At 35.8% G+C, this 17,954-nt stretch overlaps 1 protein-coding gene across 1 annotated transcript; it reads right to left on the reverse strand.

Moving 5' to 3' along the window:
- Positions 1-13,065: 13,065 nt before the first annotated feature.
- On the reverse strand, positions 13,066-17,175 carry LOC131048678 (protein NODULATION SIGNALING PATHWAY 2). Its single transcript, XM_057982727.2, has 2 exons — positions 16,608-17,175; positions 13,066-14,356 (listed from the first exon to the last, which is right to left on the reverse strand). The coding sequence occupies exons 1-2, from the start codon at positions 17,173-17,175 to the stop codon at positions 13,179-13,181; spliced, it is 1,746 nt and encodes a 581-aa protein (XP_057838710.2). The 3' UTR covers positions 13,066-13,178.
- Between the last annotated feature and the right edge of the window lie 779 nt (positions 17,176-17,954).

Consider the following 17,954-nt stretch of genomic DNA (forward strand, 5'->3'; position numbering starts at 1 on the left):
GCAAGATATGGTAGATCTTGTTCTCTTTGTCATATCCATGAACCATCAACATGAGCATGTTCAAGTGGTATTTTTTATGCTAGGCATGGTCCTAGTTAGGTCCCCAGGTCACTCGAACGTTCAACGCCCTACTATTGTGGCGTCATCTCTTGAGTGCTCTAAGTTCAAAAAAATGTCAAACTTTGACGAGATATTTCTCAGAATTCAGGGCACGTACAAATGATTCATTTGAACCCATAGGGCCATGTTAGGCTGAACCACAATAACCTATCTCATATTTTGAAGAGACAAAGCCAATTTCTTAGGGAAATGATTTTTCTGTTGATGCAAATATTGTCAATCGTGCGCAATGAAAAGTTGCAAGTGTTGGAATCCAAGAACACTAAGAGAGGGGGGGTGAATCAATTTTCTACCAAAATGATCAATTTTAACCTTATTAAAACATGCATACACCAACCGGTATACCGGTACATATAGAATTGAAAGAAGTAAAGCAACCAATAAGCCAATCACATAAATAAATACCATAACACACAAAATTATACGTGGAAAACCTCAAAGAGGAAAAACCATGGTGGGATTTGTGACCCACAATATCAATCCACTAGCCATGTGAAGAAATATTCAAAAATATAGGGGCCTGCACTTGCAGGAAGGCTTACACCCTAGAGCACACTACTCAATCACTAAAGGAGCCTCATTGACTACATATAAATCCAGACTACAATCCAGAGAAATGATTGAACTGCAAAGATAGCATCTTCTATGCTTGAATACAATTTTGGTTGAGCTCTATCTGTTCCGGTATGAAACGCTAAACCCCTACCAGAATATCCCTTACATAAATATCCTCACATATGTGATCTATCTCATATGTTTAATATTACATAATATTATCCTATTATCCTATCAATCCATATATCAAAACGATCTAACCAACTGACCTATATACCCTTTACAATTCATCATGCTTTATGTCGGCTTACAAAGATATTTATAATATGAATATATATGTCGGCTAGATAACATAAATACATGAATATCGAAAACAATTGCCAATGTCGGATCTCCAAATGATGTCAGCCTCCAATACTGATAACCTGATTCTAAACCATGTCAGCCTGCATTGCCGGTAACCAAAGAATTCCTTCCAACTTGTCATTGTCGGTGTCGGTGTTGGTGAAATGTCTATGAAGTGCTTGTCAATACACAACTAACCCAAAATAAGAAGTCGAAACAAGTTGCCATGTTGCCATCAATGACAACATAGTGAAACCAACCAATTGAGTATCAACTGCCAACAATCTCCCCCTTTGGCATTGATGGCATCACTCATGTGAAAAATGATCATGGTTTCCATCTGTTAGTTTCATCTTGAGCCTGTTACCCCCAAGCTAAATATTCATCTATGATCATAATAAAAAATACTCCATATCTCTATATCTCACCCTGATGTATACAACTCCCTTTTTTCTTTTTTACATCTATATCACTCTCCCTTTGACATTAATGCCATCATAAATACCAAAAAGTACCCAAAATCCAAAATTCGGGACCAAGAATGAAAGGCTGTACAATGAATATGTCCCAAAATACCTTACTGGAGCTAGATGTATTTGAAAATATTTGGGTAGGTCTTCTCTAATAGCTCAAGATAGGTATCTCAATCTGATTTGAAAGTGCAAGAAATAGAAGTCCATTTAGCATATGGGCAAATGACTCTTTCTCATTTAACTCTGTTGGTGTGAGCTTACCAACCATATCTATACACTCCTTCTTGTGTACACTTAATGAATCCAACTGGGGACTCACCAAACCTCTAAGACTTCTGGCTCTTCTTATGATTTTGTCTTTTTGCCTCACAAGAGAAAAAACTTGGGCTTCCAAAACCAAAACCTGACCATCTATAGATGTAATTGATGAATTCAATCCATTAAAAGAATTTTCTATACCTGCAATCTCCTCCTAAATATCCTTAATCTTTTTATCTGTCTCAGCTATGAGTAAACCTGCATTACAACATACTCTATAGATATTAGTACACTACCTCAATGCATTATCTGTCAATTTCAACTTTTCATTAATCTTCTTCCTCTCAGACTCAATCACTTGATCAAATGTAGCTCTCTTTTCTTGTGTGAATCTCTCCAGTGCTTGCCGGTTTGATATTTGTTTCAAGGACTAAAAATCCTTTGAAATGTGTTTAGTGATTATCTTAAGCTTGCTGGATGGGCTCACTTCATTGCCAAATTTACACTCTGGTACAATTCTATGCAAAATAGTGATAGACTGATCAATAACACCTTTATCCATAGATCCTTCCTTCATCATTTTCTGTGTAGCCATCATCATGAATTCAATAGAACTCATCTCGGTTATGCTTTTCTTTTCAACCTGCAAGGTGTTAATTGACAACAAAGATGGACTCACTACCAGTTCCCTACTGGATTCCTTTTTCTTCTCCTCTGATGATTTAATCTTTATAGCTTCCTCACTTGCACCGGTGGCTTCGCCACTTGGTGCAATCTTAGTAACTATCGGTTCCTCCCTAGGAAATTTATCCTCATCCTGTACAATCTGATCCGAAGGACTGTTGTCCTCAACATTAGTAACCTATTCATTATCATCCTTTACACTCTCTATATTTTTCCTGTATCTCAACATTTGTTTGTACATTTGTATCTACCAAGGGCTCAATTTCCACTATCTTAATATTTTTCAAAATTGAGGGTGAAGTACCCATAATACCTTTACCCTTCCCTTCAAATGGGATGTCTGCAATATCTATCTTAGATTATGATGAAGTATAAAAAACATGGTTCTCTTCAAAGAACTTAACCCATGCCTTGTGGGTCTCCTTGATTATCTCATTGACCCTTCCTAACATAAGACTGATTATTCTATGATTGCTAAAAAGATTTTCCTATCTGCAACTTCAAGTGTCTTATCCATCTCCTTTGGAGCAATAGAAACACAAACAGATAACAACTCTTGAATCTTTATATTTTTTTCCTCTTCCATTGTTGATAGTCTTCTAGCATCTAACATATCATACAATTGTGCCGATATTTGGTCTTCAATTTCTAACAGGGCTTTCTTATAAATATCCAAATATAACAAAACTGCTTCCTCTACTTCTCTTTGTTCATCATTATCTAAATGTTCATAATAAAAATGTACATTATTTAACATACCATCTTTAGTAATCTCATCAACTAACTCTACACAAGTCTTTGGTGGAATAATAGTTGCATTACCAGATTCAATTGCCAGATCAATGTCATCCTTCTTCTTTCTCCTTCCAGTACTAGATGGGGCTGAAGGTGTCTCTTTTGGTGCTCTTATTTGTGTTGGTACCTTGATAGTAACTTTCCTAACCGGTTTCTTCTTAGCCTCTACCTTAGTTTCTTCAGTTTTCTTCCTTATTACCAGGTTTTGAATGCCAGGGGTGTGTCATTATCAGATGCAGACTATGCTGCAATAGGCTCAATGAATATTTATGGTTCTTTCCTCTTCCTTCCTTTCTCCAGAACAACATCAATCAATGCTTTAATATCCTGTGAAACCTTTTCAATAAACTTACTCACCTTTCCTTCATGCTTCTCTCTCTTCTTTTGGTTGAACTCAGTTTCAACCTCTTGTGTCTTCTTCTTAGTAGTGCCAAAGGTTTTTACAGTTTCATCTACCGATGCATCAATTAGCATTTGTGCATCAACTTCATAACCCATTTCCTCAATCCAAATCTTCTTGGGCCTAACAACTTCCATCAAAGTTTCATCTTTCTTGACCATGAAGCATATGTCAATTGAATACTTCTCAATATTGTGCTTGGGAACCCTCATCCTACAATTAATAACATTTTGAAATGCTTTAAAATAACCCCACACTTTGTCATCTCTCTGAATACCCAATGTAGCAATAGACTGTCTTAATTGCCTCCCTACAGGGATATCGAATGCCCATTTTCTCTTCCCAAAACCAGGAGTCTCATTGATGAAAAATAGCATTAAACAGACAATTAGGTTACCATATCAAAATGTTCCTTTCTTTTCTCCTTTAATCTTTCCTAGGTTGATCAATAATTCATCCAACATCCAACCACATAGATCCAACTTCTCATTATCCCTCATCATTTTATGAGCTACATAAATGTAGGAGCTAGAAACAAAATTCAGTCGGTTTGATTGAGTTACCTTGTAACCAATGACCATGCTTCCGAACCTGATATTTGTGTCGGTGATAGTACTGATTCTCATTGACTGCTTGAGTGATGTTGTGTCGGTAATCTTGTTGACCTGATCATTTGAAACTTTCTTCTCTGGACATTGTCCAACCTGTGGTAAACTGGTGATTGTCCTAATGGCCTCCTTCGTATCTTATATGGTATATCCAGATAAACTCTCCGTGCACTCTAGTCAAAACATACCTATCAATTTCATCTTCAAATCCTAGAATGTCTAGAATTTTGGTAAACCCTAAATCCACAATATGTTGGTATTCAAGTTTAATCTTTCCAGAATATCCCATTAACTCATTCATGTACATGCTCTTGATATCAGTTGTTCCCAAATCCTCAATATGACAGTGAATGTAGGCTCTTACATCTTCAACATACACGACTCCTTTCGAAACATGGGAAAAAGCACCAACTGAATCGTCCAGGGTAGCAACATGCAAATATCACTTGAAAATCAGCCTAGGATGGTCCTTGACCTCAACAACAGTCGGACTTGCAACAAATATAGGTATAGATGATGATCCTACTTTGATGATTGAAGATAAATACCTATGAATCATTGTCGATGAAAGACCCTAAAGACCTCTACCAATCGCTGGTGAAATCACTCAAGATGATATCGATCGCACTAAGTTGCCTTATACTTCCTTTGAATTGCTCTGAATTTCTCTGAATACAAAGTGATAAAAAATGAAGTGAATTCAACCTTTTATCCTCCAAGAAAAACCCTAATTTTTCATTGATTTTAATGACTTCTGGTGAAAGATATCGGATCTCGATTAAACATCTTCATGTCGAATAAGCATATCCAATGTTTAGAAAATCTTCCAGAACCTCTTCCCGGGGCATATGTAGCATCTTCATGAATTTTTCCTACCCTAATGCATTTGCCTTAGTAGTCGGTTGAGCTTTCTGCCGGTGCAGGAGCAACCTCCTCTACCAGTTGAGTAACCGGAGCATTCCCATCTGTAGATTGATCTTCTGACTTCTAGACCCATCTCTAGGTATGATCTTGCCAGATTTCATTAACCTTTTCTTTCCCTTTCTCATTTGATCCTTCATTACCAATATGTCCAACCTCATTACATGCATAACATGTAACATTTTTCTTTTGAATTATTTTGCTAAAACTGGTATGATTGCTATGCCTACACTGATTAGCCATATGTCCAAATTTTCCACATGAATAATATTTAACATTCATTCTACAATCTTCTATCTATTGTTCATACTTATTACATTTAGAACATTAATCGGGAGCAGAACCAAGGTTTTTATTTGCTCTATTTCTACATTTCCTAGCCACGTGACCAGATTTATTACAAACAAAGCATCTACCATTAAATTTCTAAGCATTAAACTGCCTTACCAGTGCCTTATGGTTTTTATCTTCATTTGTAGTACCGGAACTTTGTCCATGTTCAAATCCAAGTCCACCGGAATCTCCATTCTGCCTTTGTCTCTCTAATAACTCATCTAGCTATGCTGAACTAATCTTGAATTTTTCTTTATACTCACTTGCAATAGTCAGATCATCTCTCAGAATTATTATTTGTCTCTCAAGCTCTTCTTCATTACTCTGGGATTGTACTAAATCAGTTCTCAACATATCATTCTCATGAACCAACCTACCACATTCTTCAAATTTGTTCTTCAGAGATACAACAAGATTTTCTTCCTTTTTCTTTCGGTCTTCAATCTCCTTAGACATTCTCATAGTTATAGCTTGCATTTCATTTCTCATGACCATGTTCTCTTGACTCGGCTTTTGACACTATTCCTTAAGTGCATCTTTCTCTTCATCATCCTTATTCTGCAAAATTTCCTTCCTCGTAGCTTGAATAGATGACAACCTCTCCAATAGGACAATAATGAATTCCTGAGAAGAATTCAATTCATCTTGTAGCTTCAACTTCTTCATCCTTTCAGCATCATAATCTTCAAGTGCCACCTCAAGTTGCTTCTCCAAACTCATATCCATGGATTCTAGATTTAGGATCTCCCTCAAGCTGTTAAACTTCCTTCGAGGCACAAGGCTTTGATACCAATTGTTGGAATCCAAGAACACTGAGAGGGGGGGGTGAATCAGTGCTCTACCAGAATGATCAATTTTAACCTTATTAAAACATGCATACACCAACCGGTATACGGGTACATATAGAATTGAAAGAAGTAAAGCAACCAATAAGACAATCACATAAATGAATACCATAACACACATAATTATACATGGCAAACCTCAAAGAGGAAAAACCATGGTGGGATTTGTGACCCACAATATCAATCCATTGGCCATATGAAGAGATATTACAAAATATAGGGGCATGCACTTGCAAGAAGGCTTACAACCTAGAGAACATTTCTCAATCACAAAAGGAGCCTCATTGAATACATACAAATCTAGACTACAATCCGGAGAAATGATTGAATTGTAAAGATAACATCTTCTATGCCTGAATACAATTCTGGTTCAGCTTTGTTTGTTATGTTCTGAAACCCTAAACCCTTACTGGAATATCCCTTACATAAATATCCTCACATACATGATATCTCTCATATGTTTGGCATTACATAACATTATCCTATTCTCCTATCAATCCATATATCAAAATGATCTAACCAACTGACGTACATACCCTTTACAATTCATCATGTCTTATGTCGGCTTACAAAGATATTTACAATATGAATATATATGTCATCTAGATAACATAAATACATGAATATCAAAAACAATTGCTGATGTCGGATCTCCAAATGATGTCAGCCTCCAATAATGATAACCTGATTCTAAACCATGTTGGCCTGCATTGTTGGTAACCAAAGAATTCCTTCCAACCTGTCGGTGTTGGTGTCGGTATCGGTGAAGTGTCTATGAAGTGCCTATCAGTATACAACTAACCCAAAATATGAAGCCAGAACAATTTTCCATGTTGCCATCAATGACAACATAGTGAAACCAATCAATTGAGTGTCAACTACCAACAACAAGATAGGGTAACTCTCGTTTTGTTTGTTGTATCCATGAAATGTCAATATAAACATGTTCGGGTGAACATTTTTATGGTAGGCATGGTCTTGGTTGGGTCCCTAGGTCTCCCAAATGTTCACCACTCTATTATCGCGATGCCATCTCTAAAGTGCCCTAAGTTCAAAAAATTGTCAAACTTTGACGAGTTGTTTCTCAGAATTTGAGGCACGTACGAATGATTCATTTGAACCCATAGAGCCATGTTAGGCCCCTCTACAATAACCTATCTTATACTTTGAAGAGACAAAGCCATTTTATTGGGGCAATAATTTTTCTGTTGATACAAATATTGTCAATCGCATGCAATGCAAAGTTGCAAGAGAGGGTAAATCTCGCTCTATTTGTTGTATCCATGAACTGTCAACAAAAGTGTGTACGGGTGGGAAACTTTTTATGGTAGGCATGGTCATGGTCGATTCCCCTAGTCGTTTGAACATTCAACGCCCTATTGTCGCAACACCATCTCTTGAGCTCCCTAAGTTCAAAAAATTATCGAACTTTGACAGGTTATTTTTCAGAATCTGGGGCATGTATGAATGATCCATTTAAACCCACAGGTCAATGTTAGGCCCCTCTACAATAACCTATACCCAATTTTTATACCCTTCATGAGAGGGAATTATCTATTAAATTTATCTCCTTGAATTCTTATTTATCTTGATGATGGATCATAGTGTGATCCAAAAGGTTGATGTTTAAAAAATTGCACACAATCAAATCCAAAAATTGCTTTCCTTATTGTCATGGATTGTGGAAATTTACTAGAATTGATTGATACCCTTCATGGGAGGTAGTTATCTATTAAATTCTTCTCCTTGAATTCTCATTTATCTTGATGATGGATCATAGAGTGTGATCTGAAACGTCAAGATGTTTAAACATTTGCACACAATCAAATCCACAAATTGCTTTCCTTATTGTCATGGATTGTGGAAATTTACTAGAATTGATTGATACCCTTCATGGGAGGGAGTTATCTATTAAATTCATCTCCTTGAATTATCATTTATCCTGATGATGGATCAAGGAGTGTGATCCGAAACATTGATGTTTAAAATTTTTCACAAAATCAAATCCAGAAACTACTTTCTGTATCGTCATGGATTATGGAAATTTACTAGAATTGATTGATACCCTTCATGGGAGGGAATTATCTATTAAATTCATCTCCTTGAACTCTCATTTATATTGATGATGGATCAAGAGTGTGATCCAAAACATTGATGTTTAAAAATTTGCACACAATCAAATCTAGAAACTGCTTTCCTTATTGTCATCGATTGTAGAAATTTACAAGAATTGATTGATACCATTAATGGGAGAAAATTCTCTATTAAATTCATATCCTTGAATTCTTGTTTATTTTGATGATGGATCATAGAGTGTGATCCAAAACATTGATGTTTAAAAATTTGCACACAATCAAATCCATAAATTATTTTCCTTATTGTCATGGAATGTGGAAATTTACTAGAATTGATTGATACCCTTCATGTGGTAGGGAATTATCTATTAAATTCATCTCCTCGAATTCTCATTTATCCTAATAACGGATCACAGAGTGTGATCCGAAATATTGATGTTTAAAAATCTGCACACAATCAAATCCATAAACTTCTTTCCTTATTGTCATGGATTGTGGAAATTTACTAGAATTGATTGATACCCTTCATGGTGCAGGAGCACCGATCTAGTTCTTACCGGTTGGGCAGTTTTCAGTGGAATTGTTTGAGAGCATGGCATTTCTTCTAATTTGAGTGTTTAGTGTTGTGGTTTTTGGGTTTATTCCCTTGTGTTTGTGATCCTTTTCATGTTCGAGTTTCATGGCAATTGGCTTAGTTCTCGATGAGTTATCAATTCTTGTATTGGCTAGGTTGATATGTTCTTACCAGTTAGTCTGGCAGCATGTTGAGCAAAGTTGTATCGGGTTACAGTTGAACTCCATGACATGCAGATCATTGGAGATGTTGTTTTGGGCCTTGGCCGGTATTCCCAGAAGTCTGCTCACCGTTTTATGTTTTTGTGTTTGTTCTTGATTATTTAAGCCGACATGTTACCGTTGCACATTTCATGAGCTAGTTGGTCTTTGGGCCGACTTGATTGAGTTGTAATTATTTGCAGATGGTATAAATGGAAGCTTGTGAATCATTTGAGGATAAAAGTTATAAGATAGAGGGCAGAGTTATGAGATTGAGTGAAAATGTAGATCCGGCGAGATTCTGAACCGGTTGGACTGAGGCCAGAAGGCTGAGGTCCGGATTAAGGTAGAACTGGCAGACTATTCCTAAAAGTTGATATGTTATGTGGATGATCTGTGGATCTTGTAACTTTGTTTTAAGCATTAATTATATCCTGGGATGTGATCCAGCATGTGGCATGTATAAATCTTTAGATTGTAATAAGATTCATTCATATTGTTTACCGGTTATGTGTTATGTGTTGTTACCAATTGTTCTTTCTACTGTTTCTAGCATCTTATTACCGGTTACCGGTATGTTGTGCATGATTCATGTGTTAAGCTACAAGGTTACGTTGTCCTTCATTGGATCTCCCTGCTTTGATTGTGTCAAATGGTATTAGAGTTGGTTTGTGAACCTGTTGCTGGACAGAGTGATGTTTGTACACCGATTGGTTGGAGAGAAGATTGAGGCAACTTGTGGACTTGTTCAAATATCTGAACATGAGGCAGAGCAAGGTTTGCAGGTAGACCGTCGATCCTAGAGCTTGAGCTTGAGGCAGTTAGTGGGTGGAGACTTGAATTGATCGCCAATTGAGGCAAGCTGCAGTTTGGACCAGTAGATTGTCATGGAGAGGCAATCAAAAGTTGTAGTCAGATCGTCGAACCCCCTGAGACAGTTGCAAGTACCTACTGATCGATCATCGAAACAGATCAAGTGATGGGACTCACTTTTCAATTAACCCTGAGAGTCTGATGTAGGAGCATCGGTCTAGTTCTTATTGGTTGGGAAATTTTCAGTGGAATTGTTTGAGAGCATGGCATTTCTTTTGATTTGAGTTTTTAGTGTTGTGGTTTTTGGGTTTATTCCCTTGTGTTCGTGATCCTTGTCATGTTCGAGTTTCATGGAAGTTGGCTTAGTTCCCAGTGAGTTATCGATTCTGGTATTGGCTCGCTTGATATGTTCTTACCTGTTAGTCTGGTAGTGTGTTGAGCAAAGTTGGATCAAGTTGCGGTTGACCTCCGTGACTTGTGAATCATTGGAGATGTTGCTTTGGGCCTTGGACAGTATTCCTAGAAGTTCGTGCATCATTTTATGTTTTTGTGTTTGTTCTTGGTGATTTAAGCTGACAGGTTACCGTTGCATGTTTCATGAACTAGTTGGTCTTTGGGCCAACTTGATTGAGTTATAATTATTTGCAAACGGTATAAATGGAAGCTTGTGAATCATTTGAGGATAGAAGTTAGAAGATAGAGGACAGAGTAATGAGACTAAGCGAAGATGTAGATCTGACAAGATTTTGAACCAGTTGGACTGAGGCCGAAAGGCTGAGGTCCAAATTAGGGTAGAATTGACAAATTGTTCTCGAAAGCTAATCTATTATGTGGATAATTTGTGGATCTTGTATCTATGTTGTAAGCATTAACTGTATCCTAGGTTGCGATCCAGCATGTGGCATGTATAATTCTTTATATTGTAATAAGATTCATTCATATTGTATACCGGTTATGTGTTTTTTGTTGTTATCGGTTGTTCTTTCTATTGTTTCTAGCATCTTCTTACCAGTTACCGGTATTTTGTGCATGATTCATGTGTTAAGCTGCAAGGTTGGGTTGTCCTTCATTGGATCTCCCTGCCTTGACTGTGTCACTTCATGAGAGGGATTTATCTATTAAATTCATCTCCTTGAATTCTCATTTAAATCTTGATGATGGATCATAGAGTTTGATCTGAAACGTTGATGTTTAAAAATTTGCACATAATCAAATCCAAAAACCAATTTCCTTATTATCATGGATTGTGGAAATTTACTAGAATTAACTTTAATTAAGTCAACCACTAACCTATATCTACAAACTAATTCAACACGACATCAATAGAGATCTACAAATGCATGTAAATAATCATAAAATAAGCAAAGCTATTCCTTCACATGCAAGAGGGGCTTATCTCCCTTGTTCTCCTATCCTCCATGATCTTTTATTTGATAATGGGTGCTCTTAGATTTGTGTTGCACTTGCACAGGAGATTAAGGAAGAATGGATGTCATTGTGATGATGTATGCCTATGATGATGTATTGTTGGAATGATTTTGATAGTGTACGTATGTTCAAGAAATGTTATGGAAAATGAGAGGAGGAAGCCTCTTTTATAGAGATCATTCTAATAATGGAGGGTTTAGATTAAGAGGTTAAAAAATGAATGGTCAAGATCACCAAGATGAAAGAGAAACAGTAATATTTGAGGGTAGGTAGAGATGAAGCAAGAAGATTAAGAGGAGGAAAGGTAAAAGATAAGGGTGAATAGGATTAAGAGGTTAAATTTGAAATGGAGGGATGAGATTAAGAGGTGTATTGACTTTGAAGAAAACACAAAGTAAATAAGGAGATAATTGACACTTGTCACATGCCTACGAATTTAGATTATGATCCATGTGAACAAGTTGGAGAGATAGGATTAAAAGAGGAAAAAGGTAAGTGAATTAATTAAATAAATAAAGGTATTTATTTAATTACTAGAGGAAAGGGTTAGATAAATTAAACAAATAGAAATATTTATTTAATTTAGAAAAAAAGGCTTAGTGAATTAATTACATAAATAAAAAATATTTATTTAATTAAAGTAGAAAAGACTAACGAATTAATTAAATAAATAGAGATATTTATTTAGTTAATAGAAGACATTATGATAAAAATAATTAAATGAATAATAAATATTTATTTAATAAAAGACATTTTTAAGTGTACACAATATTAAAATACATATTTTTTTTTAAAATTTCACAAAACATTTTTTAAAATATTAATATAAATGTAAACATACAGTTCAGATTAATTCTATCATCTTGCATCCTTCTCCTCAATTATGAACCATTGATTTCAAAATGTAGGTTGTCCACTTCATATTTCAACATAACAAAAACATTGAAAAGGCATGACAAGAAACACAAACACATCAACACACATATCACAGGCATCCAAACAAGGGAATACAACAAATAATAGGAGCTAAAATGAATCTTAAAAATATATTATAAACATATATATTTTATATTGCTAAAACTACAAGGTATATAATTTTTTATTTATAATAAAGAAAAATGTACTTGTAATTTTATTTGTCTATAAAATTATTATAAAATAGTATTACTATTTAGGGTGGGAAAAGTGACACCTCTAGAGTCTAGATGAGGCATCGACTTGGAACATAAAAACATAAAACTATTTGGTTGACTCTAAAAATTCCCTCATCTATTAATTTTTCTTATGGGGGGTTTTATATTAAATCCATATTCAATTAGGTACTCAACATAGGAGCATGAGCCATAGGCCAATGAACCTTTTTGGCTAAGAGCCAAAGGACCGAGGGTATCAATTTTGCCAAATTCGCTCGGATCACGATCCAAACTTCATCTCTTATGATGTTGGAGCCTTGTACTCCTCAAGACTTGATACTTGGTGGGCTCATTTAGAACCATTCAACTTCACACCAAAGACACTTTTGACAACAATTAAATTATTTTGAACATAAATATTATTGTAAAAGTGATATTTTATATTATAAAATTTGTTTTAATCTTTATCATTTTAAAAATAACTTAGCAAATAACAAAAACCCATATTTCTTAATTCTTCTACATTTTTTATCAAATTCTATGATCCTTTGTCATGAATTAAGACGAAAAAAGAGAATTTGAGACACCAAGAGTCATACATTCAAAAGAAAAAAATTATCAAGGTGAGTCCCAAGTAGAAACCCATAGCAATGGAGTTGATCCCCATTTGAGAACCAGCTGATTATCACCCACCAACTCCAGCCCATAAAATCTCCCTCCCTCACTGCAACAAGAAACAACATACTCTGCATGCATAACACTCTCCTTGCTCATAACACCCTGAACAAATCCACATTTCACTGGAATATCACCCACATTGGGCAAAACGAAATCTTGCTTGCACTCCTCATAGTGACCCACCAGAAATCTGCACATCTTGGGCCCAAAAAAGATCCTCTCCACAATAGCCCTAGCAAGACCATGTTCTGGCAGCCCTGCCTCTAGCGAATCAAAAACCGCGCACAAATTCTTCAAACAACTAGAAAATCGGTCCACGAAGTCGCCGGGGGATCCACCATCGACTCCCTGGGGTCCCATGGCGACTGTCAAAATATCCACATTGATGTGACCCACTGTCTCCATGAATTCCCACACATGCAACTTTGCTCTCACGATCATGTGCGGCAGCCCCCACATGCAATTTGCTGCTACAATGTCGTCACAGGAAATAGAAATCTCCTTCAAATCCTGCAACTCTTTTTCTTCGAAAGAAAATGGAATGCCCAGAGATTTAGCATACTCTGCCAGTCTTTTTCCAGTCTGTTTTCCCGTTGAGTACAGCAATGAGTTGCTGCGGTGTTCTTCGTTTTCCCACTTGATTGCAGTGATTTTCATGTGACCGATCGCGTAATCGGCGTTCTTGAGGGCCTCCATGAGCGGTGGCCATTGAATGCCTTCCATTATGTCGAAGTCGATTATGTGCAGACATGGGCAGTCGGTCATATTAGAGGCTCCTGCCGCTAGAGCCTCCAGAATGCACTGGTTGGCTGTGAAATGGGCTACTCTGATGTATGGGTAAACTTGGTGCAGCAGCTTCAGGGCTCCCAAAAATTGTTCTGCTTTGGCGGCTGTTGGGTCGCTGAAATTGGGTTTTTTTTCGATTTTGGAGTGCAGGGTGTGGAATAAATAGTAGGCTACTCTTTCCATGGTGGAGCCTGTTGCAGATACTAGCTTGCTTAGTTTTAGTAGAATTACTTCTGCAAGGTCTTGAGATTCCTGGGATATGGCTTCTGCGCATGCTGTTAGTAGGTGCAGAAGCCTCAGGCCTTTGTAGTCATTCTCGTTCAACTCTTTTCCTGTTCAAAAAATGGGACAAGATTATAAGCATTCACAATTTCAATTCAGTGGTCAGATATTTGCTGTTTCTGGATTTGATTGTGTGAAAGTTTTTGCATCAACGTTTCACTAGATCACACTCCGTGATCCATCATCAAGATGTAAAAATGTTGATGCAAAAACTCTCACACAATCGAATCCAGAAATAACAAATCATCGACTTAATCTTAATGAAACTGAGAGTAAAACACTGTGAGCCAACATAATAGTAGTGAATAAACTACTACTAAGTAAATATAAAATCTTGTCTTGTATAAGATTGATACAACTCTAATTTGCTATATCCATTTCTGTTAGAAAGATTGAAGGTCGTGAATAAAGTGATTTTGTGTGTCACATTTTGCTATATGTATTTCTGCTAGAAAGATTGAAGGTAGTGAATAAAGTGATTTTGTGTATGTCACATTAGCAATATTCTTGATATTATTAGTAAACATAATGGGAGTGACGTGTCTCTCTTTCTTCAAAATATCGTAAAAAAACTGTATTTAAATTATTTTGAAAATTGAACAAACCTTATGAATGGCCTCTTTTATTTCATTTTTAATCATGACAGTAGATCAAACTATTCAACATGGAAAATCAAGATTAAAAACCCATAATGTTTGAGGATTTCATGGCCATGGTTTGTTAAAAAGCTAAAAAAAAAATTTTGATGAATAGGCCTTCTCTATTAAGTATAAATATTAAAGTACATATTCAAAAAAAAAAAAAGCTAGGGGATACAAGATCACCCTGCGAGAGTCATATGACAAGAAGCCGGAGTCAAAAAACAAAGCTATTCATCAAAAAACTTCCTCAAACAGCCAAAGCAAAGACAGCTGAAGGAGGAAGATCTGGATCATCTTTCAAAAAGCTAAAAACTTGAACTATGCACAAATCATTATTTTGATGCCTTAAAGATAAATTGTTAAGTTATATTCAAAATATATAAGAATACTTTACCATTAAACTATCAACTTTTTAAATTATTTTTTATTATAATTTTTCTATGTCCCATTTTCCTTCTTATAAGTCTTTTTTTCGCATGTTCTTTTCTTTTCGATCTACTCTTGCATGGGTGGATGGCTACTTATATAAATAGATACTATAATAGTATATGTTAAACTTTGTTTCATAACTCCTATCAGATATTGATTCCTCTGAATTTATTCTCACATGGATAGAAGGTGATTCATATAAATACATATTATAACAGTATGTATTAGAATTTTGCTTCACAGCTTCCATTAGAATTTTGCTTCGCAACTTCCATCAGATATTTGATTCTTTGTAAAAAAAACACAAAATTCTCCAAGAACATGCCTATATTGCTTTAAATAAAGAGGAAGAAAAAAAGACCAAAAACAATGGAGTTTTCTTCAAAAACCCCACTTTTCCCTACTAGAAACACATCCAACCCCAGCCAGCAAAGTCTTCTACTTCTACTGAAAGTGAAAATACTGAGTTTGAAAATTCACTAAATGTGATATCAAAACCTCAACCCAGATTCAATTCCCTTGAGTTACAATAGAAAAGGGTATTTAACTAACGAGCACTTCTAGAAATAAATCTAATAGACTGTCACCCTTCTAGAAATAAATCTAATAGACTGTCACCCTAAAAATGAGAATAACAGGATGAACACAGTTAGGGTACTATATGACTGTTAAGTTTATTTTGGTTAACAACCACTGTTCAATATATATTAAACGTAGGTAAACCTCCTCTTTTTTTTTAATGAAATTTTACACAGATTATAGAGAATATTCTAGAAAACAGAGGCAAAGTTATAAACTTGAACCCAATAATCTACAAAACTTATCACAACGCTAAGATAATAAATGAAACTCATCACAGTCGTCCTATAAACATTTTGCTTAGTCTGTTATTTCAAACTTACTACTTGCATTGGCAACAAAACCTTAGAATGCCATGGTTAGCAAGTAAGCTTGCTACCATTACAGTCTCTATAGAATGTATTCACACCAGAAATCATGTCAACAATGGATTCCTTAAATGACAGTCTCTATAGAATGTAATCACACAAAAAATCATATCAACAATGGATTCCTTAAATGCAGAATATCGATTTATTCACTTAGAATGACACTAAATGTGTTTGACAGGAATGGCTTATTAATCACACAAGTTTATAATTTGATTGGAACTCATGAATCCAAAAGACTCAAATGTTGATTGAGGCTATAAACGAAATATATAAGAACATACCTTCTTGCGAGCCACCATTATCAACAGAGGAAGATTCTTTAATCGTGGTTCCAACCGATCTACTACTACTGATATTGGTATTTGTGATACTATCGCTTTGTATGGAATCATCATTCAAAACCATGAATTCTTGAGGACCCTGATCTGTAAAACAGTCCATCATGTCCAAATCTTGAGGCATTTCAATAGAACCCAAGATATCATCATCAAGCTCAAGCTGGCTTCCTGTCTGCTGATCATGATCATCTTCTTCCATTCCCACATTATGATTATCAATATCATGATGATCGTGGAGGTGGGAATCCATCAAGTATTCTTCAATGGCATGCAAATTGGCTGTGAAGGGTGAGGAAGAAATACTAAACTGGTGTGTGTGATGCTCATTGACTAACCATTCAGATGAAGCCAAATCCATGTCAAGTTCTGCATTTTTCGGGGTACAAATGGTCGGAGGATTGTTGAATATGTCATCCCAGTCTTCTTCCTGAGAAAAACTGTATATACCCACCTCTGCCATGGACAGTCTCAACAATCTCTGCTTGAGCATGGAAAGACTCAAGAATAGCATTGATATAGGTAAGCTTTGGGATTCAGCATGTAAATTATTATATTTAGGTGACAAATAAAAAAATGATAGCTCAGTCCTGTCCATGTGATTGGGTTGGTGGATGGAGAACCCGATGATTTCGATGCAGTCTTTGCCCACCACCACCCATACTTAACGTGTATTACGCCAAATTTACCTAACATATATTTCTATTGTCAACTACAAACAACCTTTTCAAACCAAGGTACCAGGCGTTTTTCCAACGAATTATGCACTCGAAGGGACCAGGCGTTTTTCCAACGAATTATGCACTCGTGCGTAAGTTCCTCTCTCTACATTTCCCTAGATGGGGGATTTAGTGTGGGTTTTATATCGGTATATGTGTTCCTAAAAGATGTTAACATAACATGATTATATTAAGACGTGTAATGGATAGGTATGGTTATATGTCAAATGTCATTGAGTAAGGTTAAGATATTATCATATTGAAAATGTGATCATTTGTAAGTATTATGAAAACGTAAGTTCCGTGATGTGCATTTCCCTACCCTGGTAGAAAAGGGAGGAGGGAGTGATTTAGTGTAGGCTTTATGTGTAGAAATGGTATGTTTGCCTAAAAGATGTTAACACGACATAATTAGTGTGTAAGGGATAAGTATGGTTATATGTCAATGACAATGTCATTGAGTAAGATATATTACCATATTGAAAATGTGATCATATGTAAGTATTATGAAAAAGCAATCTAAAAATGATATAGAATATTAATTTAGCATGTGATCTTGGAAGTATCATATATG

This window comes from Cryptomeria japonica, chromosome 2 (assembly GCF_030272615.1).
Source record: "Cryptomeria japonica chromosome 2, Sugi_1.0, whole genome shotgun sequence".
NCBI classification, from domain to species: domain Eukaryota; kingdom Viridiplantae; phylum Streptophyta; class Pinopsida; order Cupressales; family Cupressaceae; genus Cryptomeria; species Cryptomeria japonica.

What these genes read in the sequence shown, in the direction of transcription:
- LOC131048678 (XM_057982727.2), bottom strand. Translation starts at nt 17,175, where the DNA reads ATGCTATTCTTGAGTCTTTCCATGCTCAAGCAGAGATTGTTGAGACTG. An exon ending in TAATGGTGGCTCGCAAGAAG is followed by an intron (nt 14,357 to 16,607) that starts GTATGTTCTTAT and finishes TTTTTTGAACAG; the next exon opens with GAAAAGAGTTGAACGAGAAT.